The following is a 10,647-nucleotide window of genomic DNA, read 5'->3' on the forward strand; positions in this document are numbered from 1 at the left end:
AACGTGACAACCACACGTCGTCGTCTGGATCTGGACCAGGGCAGGGGTTGGAAGGGGGAATTCAGGGCTTTTGCTCGACGCTTTATCCCTCGGTCGAGTATGGCTGTCTGGCTTGGCCCTTGTCGGCCCGGTCCATGGTCTCTAGCTCCCATTTCCATCTATCGAGAAAACGTTTGCTATAATGATCCAGAGGCGACGAAAGGCGTGAACAGCGAGAAGTAAATCGGACAATCTGCGGAGAATTTGGCGTAAAGACGCCGACTTCCTCGGACTGGCACTGGCCAGTTCGGGATTGAAGTTGAGGCGTCAACGAACGATGGGCTATTTGATGTTGAGTAGTTGCAGATCAAATTTCCCTAGCATCCCGTGGCCGCAGGCACTACATATGGGAGACAAGAAACTCCCTGGTTGCTTGTTAGTGGTCGGCACATGCCTGCTGAATCTTGATTATCCAATCTTGAATTTGCGCTTCCAATAGCCTCCTCCGATTCACCATGGACGACATGGACCCAACCTGTTGAGTTTTTTCGTTGGTGATGAAGGCTGTTGCGGCAGGTAATCAGCATCTCAAGAGCCTCTGGCCAAGAGCAATGCGATGCTTGTCTAGATCGTATTTTGACCTATGGGTCTCTGTGCGTTCCTCTTTGACGCGGAGTGATCATTGCGCGTGTACTGCATCGACGGGCCCGATTGTCAACTAGGCCTCTAGGCACTGAGCTCACGGCCATTCTGCTAGGGCGGTCGTTTGGAGACGAATGGCTGGATCGTGTCTGCCCTAGCCGTCTCGCGCGGATGGTGGATATTATCGCGAAGAAGCGACGCCGTTGAAACAGAAGTGCACCGTCTGGCCGGTTCGAGTCTTCCGCAATTCCTGGGCTGCCTGTGGTCCTGCGTTAGCTGCCACAAGCACCGCACCACCGCTAGCTCGAACCTTTGGTTAAGATGACGGTCTGCTTTGAGCGGCGGGAAAGCAAGCTTCATTGGGTGAGTGGCAGAGGCCATCATCACGCCACGGTAAGACACAGGAAGCAAAAGGGCTTGCGCAAAAGCCGCTCTGAAGCACTTGCGTGCTCAATTTGATGAGGACAAGCTCTCCACATGCCACATACTGGACCGTTCGCAGTACCACAGAGCACAGGCCCGAAGCGAAGACAGCCAGGCACAGTTTCTTGGCCAGTCGGCTTCCAGGATAGTCGGCAAAGCCCACGGTTGATCGAGATTTAACACTACTCCTGGGAAAGCAATGCAGCTCCCGACTGGCTTGTCAGTTGTAAAAGCATCTGCTCGTGCCCAAGGGGACTAGGCCCTGGGACGAGGAGCTTGGGGACCTTTGGCTCGGTAAGAGTCCCGCCAGTTTCGCTTGTCGTCTCCCTGTCGTCGAACGGACACAGACGTGACAAGTAGTCAACGAACCGGATGCTTTAGTTGGGCAACGGATAGGCTAAGCTGGAGCTGTTGAAGCAGAAAGAAAGCACAGAGCATCTCGGTAGCAGCATGATCCAGCCCGCACGGCTTGTCGGGTCCTGGCGTGCCCTTAGTGTTTGCTTCTGTGCAGTGGTGGTGGTGATGATGGTTAAATGGTGGTAGTTATGGTAAGGACCGGGAAGAAAATGATGCCTCTCGTTTGGGTCGATCGAAACTTGATACTGACCCTCCAGCTGCAGCCGGCCAGAAGCTATCGAGGGGGGTCTGCCTCGCAGGTTTGGGTATCGCATCTCGTTCTCAGCAGGAGATGGGTTTGGTTTGCTGGGATAGTGTCTACCCCACCCACACCCCCTCCTGGTCACGGCCGCATCTAGGCATCTAGGAGACGGGGTTGGCTGAAAGACTATGATTGTCGCAGATGGCAATCTTGTAGCTTCCTGGACCGGGCGATTGGGGAAGAGATCTTGAGCTGCATGACTGAGACAGCGTGTCAGAGAAACGAGGAGTTGGGGATCGAATGACGGGAAAAGAAAGCAAAAACGGACTTTAGGGTGGAGAGGACAGTCTCAGGGGGTACGGGATAAGGTGAACGGATACATGATGTGCATATCATGGTGTATCCGAAGGCGACATGCTAGGAAATTGACAGAAACGTTGAATCGGTTGTGCCTACGTCCGGGCTGATGCTGGAGGAGCCGGTTGAAATTAAAAGAGCTCGGTCCACAAGACGACTAGGTAGAGGGAGGGTGGTGGTGGATGAAATTGAGATGCGTTTATTCAAGATGTGGAGGAGTGAAAGGGACGGTCACTCAAGCTTCAGCTCCAGGCCTTGTAAATGGCATTCAGTCGAATTAGAAAGAACGGCGAAGAAACGAAGCTGGAAAGAAAAAGGACCAGAGATGGATTGCGCAAATAGGAATCGAGGCCACATGCAACGAAGAGTCGAGCCCCGTGGTGTCTGAGTGTTTGTTCAACGGAGGGAAAAGAACACGAGGCAAGGAAAAGCAAGGCAAGTCAGAAGGTGTCTTGTGCTGACCCTTCCAATATCATCTTACCCCAAGGTATCAAGTTGGCAGGTACGCATCTCCATCTACCTTGCCTCACCTTCTTCTGCTTGCTAGCTTGAGCACCTTACTTGACTGAGGTACCCAGGGTACTGAAGTACCTACCTGCCTACAAGTAGACTCTGCCTTGACTGGTACGGGAGATGCAGATGCTTTTCCCTTCCTTACATCCAATGCTAGCTGCCAAAGGTACGGTTCTACTCACTTGGCTGGCCAAAAAACCAAAACTTACAAATCAGAGAGAACTAGTATAACGAAATACATTGCCTGGTGGGCGCCTCTTGGTGCAATGTTTCCGACACAGGCTGGTGTCTTGGCAACTGTAAGTCAAGAGTTGAGTCTTAGAGCTTCAAAGCACGGGAGAAGCAGACGCGCAGCTAGGTAGGCAACCAGATACGCCAGGACCATCCACTTGATGCCATGACGCCGGCTCCGACCAGCGGCTGAGTGAAAGATGTGTTGCTAAAACACAGTCGAGTCGACGGTCCAACATCCGGCGGTCTTAGGGTTCCTTACGGGCGGGCGCTCCAGAGACCGGGCCGTGTCTTTTGTACGCCCAAGGTAGTGTACCTTTAGCTTGCTCATCATGGCTCAAACCGTCAATCGAACTTCTTGTCCAAAGCAACTGCAACCTCATGTAGTGGTTGACCTGCAGTCATGCGGCTGTCAATGCAGAGGGTGTTGCCCAGACCCCGGAGATATGGAGTTGAATATGAGAAGCCTTGTGGTGCTCCGTATTTGTATGCAAAGGTACTCGATGGGACACCTAGCAGGGCAGGAAACGGCAGCCAAGGACAGATAGGCGCGGACTAGACTGGACGCAGGGTACTTCATCCGACGTCACTCGTTGCCCTATCTCTCCACCATGTCTCTGGCTGGCGTCGAAGTTTGTACGACACTGTTGCGGACTCTCATTCTCATCAGTGGTAAGAGACATGGCCTACCTGGTGTCATGTACCTCTTTGATGTTCAAGGCATCGTGCGGCTGAAGCTCTTTGTGCTCCTCTAGACTGGTGGGCATCAGCAGATGACTGTGACTAAGAGCGTCAAGAGCTTCGCCAATCGAACGTCTGGGCTATTGTCTGGAGGATGGTGAAATGGCGATTCCCTCCCTGCCTGCCAGTGTACTTCATCATCATGTTTGACGTTTCGTGAATTTGAATTGCATGATAGCAAAGACCTGGCAAGGAAGAAGCAAACTTGGCCGATTTTGGAAAGAGTCTCGTCAGGGGTTCAGACATCAGGACTTGCATTTCATCTCATCTTGACGGGGCTTCAACGCCTCTTCGATTCAAATTCATGGCGTAGGTAGGTAGGTACTGTAGCTGCAGAGACACCTCTCTAGGTACATCACTACCTTACCTTACGTAGACAGACGAGCCAAAATCTGACCCTGAGCGGTACGGGATCCCGGCGGGCGCTATCCATCTCAAGGTGCGTTGACTGCCCAGAGCATGAATACAATACAGGTGTATTCGCCCATACTGAGAGGCACGGGGTGATACATGCAGGAGAAGAAGCCTTTGAGACTTTGAGACTGGCTGGCAGCTCATCCATCGGCCTTAACCTTGTTCCTCTGACCCTGTTCCGGAGAATGCCACCAGGGACCCCAGCATCTGCACCCACATCTAATTCCCTACCTATGGGAGGGCGTGCGCTTTGAGATCCCAGCGAGGAGAAGACGACCGTCGACCCCCCCTCCAGCCAGATCCACCCACCCATTGGATTGAATGTGACCTTTTCCTGCTTTTCCACCTGTCCATTCCCATTTTCAGCTGGCGGGGACCGGACACCCCCTTCCCCCTTCTCTCCTGAGCTTCCACGGTATCTTCCATTCCACATCTTCTGTCGTGCCGTGCCACCTGCCCTGTTGTGTGCAGCAGCGTGTGTATGCGTGTGTGAGTGAGATATAAGAGAGAGAGAGAGAGAGAGAGAGAGAGACAGGCAAAGATAGCGCGCGTGTATATCTATGTACAAATACGTCCCATGTGGTTGTGCGTGAGTGAGAGACCTGGAGTGAGATATCTCTTGTCTGAGTGAGGTACCTAAGGTAGGTACATGAGGTACTGTACGTACCGGAATGTGCGATTGCCCGAGGTGAAGGTGGGAAAGAAGAATTCAGAGCAGGAGAGCTCTCCCGTCCTCTCCTTGGTGCTCCGTACCTACTTCGTACCCCTAAAATTCGCTGCTGCTGCTGCTGCTGCTGCTGCAAGGTAAAGCGACCTGGGCCCGCCCCATGCATGGCCGTCCATCTCACACGCCCGCGGATGCCCTCCCACCCCCTCCTTCAGCCCAATCAGCAAGCTTCCATCAATAACGACACTTTCCCCGACCTGAACATTCTGAACATCCTCACTTGGTGCTGCTGGTGGGACGGGCGCCACACCTCCCTCCTTCTCTCTCCCACTTTCGGCCATTTGACATTGGATACCTAAGATCCCTTTTTTTTTTTTTTTCGATTTCTATTACTTTCGCCTTCTCCTTTTTTTTTCTTGCTCTCTCTCTCATTACGGATACTATTACCGTGCTTGGGCTCAGCAATCGAGACTCGACGCTCGCACTCCTCCTTCTCCCACGCATGCTTCTTCGGCTATCTACCGTCCTTGCTCCCTCTCTTGCTCCTTGACCCAAACACGACAAAAGGTACCTCAAACCACTGGGTTTACCAACTGACTGACATATCGACGCCGCAATTAGAACGGGGCCACTCAGAAGCTGACTGCTGAATCACAGTCTAGAGTACACGCTACCTTACACCATCCCGCAATTCTTGTGGCACTTGCTCTCCTTAATCAGGCCTTCTTTCTTCCTGTCTTCTCGCAGATCCAACCGACTATCGATCTAGTCGAGCCACTTTAAACCTTCGCCAGCAGCAGCACAAGCACCACCCATCAGCACCACCACCCACCCCCAGTCCCTCGTCCTTGTCCCTCATTCGTCGTCATATTTCCGGCGGCCCTGGCCTTCGGCAACCCTTCTCCTTCTCTTCGAACTCTAGAACTTCGACACTTCCACTTCTATTCTCTTGCATCCCGCATCCCTAGCTATTTCGCTGAGAGTCCCGCCACCCATCTGGACGAGGAGAACACCCCCGAACCTTTTTCTTCAACTCTGCCAATCTGGACGCATTCCAGCAGATCCATCCCTCTACCTAGCAATCCCCCGACGTTGGAAGCCTGTCGGCAGCTGGAACAGAGACCTGCTGCTCGCAGATCCGAACCACGGCTGAACACTTCAACCCCCAAACCGCTCACCCACTCGCGCTCGCCTGCTTCAACCGACATTGCTGTCGTTTCCCGCCAACTCTAGCTAAAGGAAGCCTTCTCGCGAAGCTGCCAAAGAGCACAAAGGCATCACTCGACACTAGAACCGATCCCAGATAGCCACCCAAACCCCATACCTCCTGCGATAGACCTATCCTATTGTCGTCCTCTGCGCGCATCGCTGCAGAACCCGCCCGCATCGCCTATACCGTTCTGCGAAGCCATGAGGTGAGACAAGCCCCTCAACCATTTCCTCAAACCCACCGCGACCGCCCTCGATACCGCTCCAACTCTTTCTCCTGTCTTCCCTGCCATTCCCCAAACCGCGTTCACCTCGCAATTTATTGCGCCCTTGTCTCTAGAGCTAACCGGATTCTTGCGTCTTACAGAGGGGATGGCCACAGTGACTGAGAGTCCGCAGAGAGCTCCTCTGCCTGCTAACGGTCATGCCGATCTGATTCCGAATCGCATTGTACCTATCCCAACCCCGACCCCGACCATCCAAATGTCTGCTCCATCTCCCGGTGAGCCTATGGAGATCACCTCCTCCAACAACGCCAGCACGACCTCTCCTTCGAGCAAGCACAACGATACGGATGCCAACGGCGCATCCAAGCACACGTCGCCTACAGACCAATCTGCGAACAACTCGATCGCCATGCCCGCCGCGCCCGCAGCTGCGGCCGCGGCTGTGCACCAGCCAAAGATTGTGCAGACAGCTTTCATACATAAGCTGTACAGGTGAGCAGGAGTCTAGAACATTGTTCAGTAGCATTATAGCTAACACCATTCAGCATGCTGGAGGACCCAAGCATACAGCATCTGATATCATGGTCAGCGAGTGCTGAAAGCTTCGTTATGTCACCGTCCGCGGACTTTTCCAAGGTTCTAGCGTAGGTGAACACGCTTTCGAACATGTCCTTCACCTACTCACTATCGACCAGACAATATTTCAAACACACCAACATATCCTCTTTTGTCAGGCAATTGAACATGTACGGGTTTCATAAAGGTTCGATAACATCTCCTTTGACCACGAAATGTCCAATGCTAATTGAGGCAACAGTGAGCGACGTTTTCCACACGACAAATCCCGAGACCGCTTTGTGGGAATTCAAACATGGAAACGGCAATTTCAAGCGAGGCGACCTGGTTGGACTCCGTGAAATCAAACGGCGAGCTTCACGTCATGCTCTTGTTCACCGGGAGTATCCCAACTCAAAGCCCAGCCCTTCGCAACCCGGAACGCCTGCGGAACCGATGCCTCCCCCAAGCGACGGCTCCGAGATGCGCATGCCTGGGCTCGAGCATACGCTGTACGACCTTAGCATGCGACTCCAGAGAAGTGAAGAGAATGCCCATTACATGCATATTAAGCAGCAAGCAGTGATGGAGACAATGTCACGGCTCCTCCAATTCAACCAAGAGTTGTCTAGGACGGTGCTCAGTCTCGTCCCTAGTCCCGACAACCCAGTGCACCGGGATGGTGAGTTGCATCTTTGGCGGTCCAGGTAGCTGGTAGCTAACACTACACGAACCAGTTCTCAATTTGCAATCGGAAATGGCAAGACAGGCCGAGATGCTCCGAACTATTGATGATCCCCAGGAATCGCCATTCTCAAGCAGCCGAGCATACTTCACCAACGTGGAGAATGCACCGGTTTCGCCGCGGCAGCTACCCCAAGATGACCCGAGACGAAATGCGAATCTTGCTGTTCCCCAGCCCAGAGGGCAGAACTTCTACCGACCTCCTGTGCCTTCGAATCTCTCGATCAGCACGCGAAGACCCTATGGCTCGATTGGCGGTGGTTCGGTTGGCGGCAGTTCAGTGCCACAGGCCTCATCTCCCTTGCGGGGGGCGCCACCTCCGCCTCCTCCGGGGCCGCATCCCTTGGCCCAGGTTGAGCCGCCTCCTGGAAGTCTAGCAAGACGTCACACATCGGCTGATATACGGGCACACGGGTGGCAGCCCAGTGCCCCGCCGCCGTTTGCTTCAGGGCCTCCATCAGGACCGCCTTCCGGACCTTGGCCATCTTCGCCAAGTCGACTCGCGCCGGAGGACCAGCGCCTGAGGGAGTCGCTGTCCACCTACTCACTGCAAAACGCGACCCAAGTACGGCCTCTATCGCGACCGACCACACCTCCTGGCGCACCCTTCTCGAATGGTGGTGGTGGTGGGGATACCTTTGGCAACTGGTCGTGGAACTCGGCCAACCGGGACAACAAGAATCTAGCTATCAGGGATCATTCAGGACCACCCACGCGTCGCGGAAGTATGGCGCATATCCTCAACCCGACTGACACAGCTGAACGAGACGACGAGGATGAGGATCCCCGAGGCGACGATGATCGGAAGCGTAAGCGTATGCAGTGAGCACAGCAATTGCCTCCTTCAGGGTCGTCCGGTGGATCCTTATGCATGGCACACTCCTCGGACGCGTGCCCGTACATTTCTATATCAGATAGACACATCTATCCGATGATTTCCTGGAAATATTTCTTTCCTTGTATAGAAGAAAGGGGGATCATACTCAGATCAGTACACGATCTGCACAGATGCATATCTACAACCAAAATTTCCAGGCTCAAGACCCGATACACACACGAAGCCAACGGCCACTACATAATACGATTCACCGACGGTCAATCTCGACTTCCAACCGGATTTCTCAATCGTCAAAAAGTTCAACATTGATATCAACCATGTGTTTTTTACTGCATCACGGCCGACCTGCGTGAAGCAACAACATACTATAAACTAGCAACCCTAGTAATTCAGCGTCACAATGGCGTCTCATCGAACAGAACAAGTGCGAATCCCACATCTCTTTTCACATTATTCACTCTCGGATGGAGGCTGTGTGTTTGCGGTCGGAGCTCAGGAGACGGGATACCCAAGGGACGTCAGGCGGCAAGGTTTGTCAAGATTTGTCCAAAACTGTCCATATCGGGGTGTAATTTGCGACATCTGCATTTGGGATGCGAGAGGAATGGAGAATCATTCAAAAAAAAAAAAAAAATAACATGTTCACATCTGAATATTGAGGTATTTGGTCAGGAGTAGCAGCTGTGCGTGGCTTGTAAATGGCCTGATGGCACATGCTCAACAGGCCTTGGCTAGATCTAATGCAAAGATGCAATGACCAATATTGTGACAGCCAGCCAATCCGCGGCAGTTGTGTGATTCGACAGTTTCCGAGACTTGTCGCTGATGCCTACCGCACATGCAGTTCCCAGAGGGTCTCAAGGGATGAGGGCGGCGGTCTTGGCGAGATGATGTCCCGGCATCTCGGGCCAAGGGAGTCGCGTTGTGTCGCTGATCCGCAGTCTGCACTCGTCATGTGCGGAACTATGATTTCCCTTATGCCACTGATATCTGTTGAGCGGCTCCGACGCTACCTTCTCCTCCCGCGGCCGCGGCCGCCGCCATCTTGTTCTTCTTGTTCTCCTTATTCCGCTTCTTCTTGTTCCTTTTCCGTTCCTTGGTGGCTTCGTCTGTCTCGGGTCGCTTATCGGCCTCCTCCCCCTCGGCGGGGTCCATCGCCGCTATTTCCGGCTGGATCGGACTAGTGATCGAAGCATCCTCCTTGCTGTCTTGGCCGTTGTCGTGTATTTGAACTTCCGTGTCGTCCAATCCGCCCTCGCGCATCTCGACATCGCCCCGTTCCCGTGCTGCCGGATGTACGAGCGCCTCGGGTTCGGCAGACTCCCCCTCCTCCTGACGGACTTTGGTCTTCTTCTTCTTGCTCTTGCCCCAGCTGCCTCTCCCTTCCTCCTCGTCGCTCTCGTCGTCATGTAGTCTGCGCTTCTTCAAGGCGGCGGCGGCGAGGGCTTTCGGGTCGTCTGCGGCGCGGCCCCCTCCGCGTTTGTTGCCGAGGAGGCGGCGGCTCAGGTCCCGCGTTGCGGCGGAGGTGGTCTGGTCCGCCTTGGAGGTCGCGAAGCCGAGGCCCGTGTTTGGGTTCTCGAAGCGGAGGTCTGCGTCGTCGGCTGAAGCTCGGGGGCGGCTCGCTGTTGAGGTGGCTGTGGTTGTGGTCTCGGTTGCGGAGGTGGGTTTCGACATTGATGAAAAGGTGCCTGGCGCAGCGGCGTTGTTGGAGGTTGTTGCTTGTGTGGAGGTTGAGGAGGATCGTGCTAGGGAGGGGTATTTCGCGCGCATCGAGGTGAGGAAGGTTGCTTGTTTTGCGGAGGCGAGGGAGATGCGGTTGTAGAGGGCGTTGAAGTCTGCCGAGGCGGGGAGTTTGGGCGCTGCCGTAGAGGCGGACGGCGATGCTGGCGCCATTGTGTATAAGTTATGTTGTACAGATGTAAAGAATTTTCTATGATGTGGCTGCTGTATGTTTTGGGGTACTTCAAGGACTCGAAGGTTTGGTCACACGAGTGCGTTGGCGATCTCGACGTTGCGACAGGTTGAGGCTATTGACGATCGGCGTCTAGAAGATGCGCAGAAGCGACGGGAAGGGACGACTAAAAAATTTGGGGACTGGGGGGAGGAGTTCGTTGGCTCGTGCTCAACGTCTTATCGTCGTCTATCTTAGCGTGGAACTTCGGGTGCGCGGGCCTGGAGATTCGAACGAACAGGGGGGGAAAGAGGTGTTCTTTACTGCGGGCGGCGGTGGGTGCAACCTTCTCCACAAATCGAACGTTGAAGAATCTTTTGCAGCGTGACGGGCAGGAGCGGGTAATTTTGTTGACGTCGGCCCCGCTCCGGGTCCGGGCCGAGAAGGGGGACGGTCCGGCACGGAGGATGTGAGTGCATTTGATCCAATCCACTAGGCAGTCATAGAAATCGATCATTTTCTTTTTCAAGCTTCACGAATCTCTGAGCAGTATTCAATTGGCGAAGGGGATTTAAGAAGCTAGGGATAATGTGCATCATAGTGGTGCGTTGGAACTGA

General features: G+C 54.0%; 2 protein-coding genes across 2 annotated transcripts; one reads left to right on the plus strand and one right to left on the minus strand.

The window, feature by feature from the left end:
* Positions 1 to 4,970: 4,970 nt before the first annotated feature.
* On the plus strand, positions 4,971 to 8,743 carry HER10_EVM0005114 (HSF-type DNA-binding protein). Its single transcript, XM_035474739.1, has 5 exons — positions 4,971 to 6,493; positions 6,547 to 6,645; positions 6,697 to 6,764; positions 6,819 to 7,238; positions 7,294 to 8,743. Exons 1-5 carry the CDS (start codon positions 6,147 to 6,149, stop codon positions 8,124 to 8,126), a joined length of 1,767 nt encoding a protein of 588 aa, XP_035329302.1. The 5' UTR covers positions 4,971 to 6,146; the 3' UTR covers positions 8,127 to 8,743.
* Positions 8,744 to 9,113: 370 nt separating this feature from the next.
* On the minus strand, positions 9,114 to 10,127 carry HER10_EVM0008211 (uncharacterized protein; the record flags this gene model as incomplete). Its single annotated transcript, XM_035477743.1, has 1 exon — positions 9,114 to 10,127. Exon 1 carries the CDS (start codon positions 10,029 to 10,031, stop codon positions 9,114 to 9,116), a length of 918 nt encoding a protein of 305 aa, XP_035329714.1. The 5' UTR covers positions 10,032 to 10,127.
* Positions 10,128 to 10,647: the final 520 nt, after the last annotated feature.

The sequence above is a fragment of the Colletotrichum scovillei genome (genome assembly GCF_011075155.1).
Source record: "Colletotrichum scovillei strain TJNH1 chromosome Unknown Contig00009, whole genome shotgun sequence".
Classification (NCBI taxonomy): Eukaryota; Fungi; Ascomycota; class Sordariomycetes; order Glomerellales; family Glomerellaceae; genus Colletotrichum; species Colletotrichum scovillei.

Bases quoted from the DNA above. Each gene is read 5' to 3' on its own strand.
- HER10_EVM0005114 (XM_035474739.1), top strand. From the start codon at position 6,147: ATGGCCACAGTGACTGAGAGTCCGCAGAGAGCTCCTCTGCCTGCTAAC. The intron at 6,494-6,546 runs GTGAGCAGGAGT...AACACCATTCAG, and splicing joins TTCATACATAAGCTGTACAG to CATGCTGGAGGACCCAAGCA. The intron at 6,646-6,696 runs GTAGGTGAACAC...ACTATCGACCAG, and splicing joins GACTTTTCCAAGGTTCTAGC to ACAATATTTCAAACACACCA.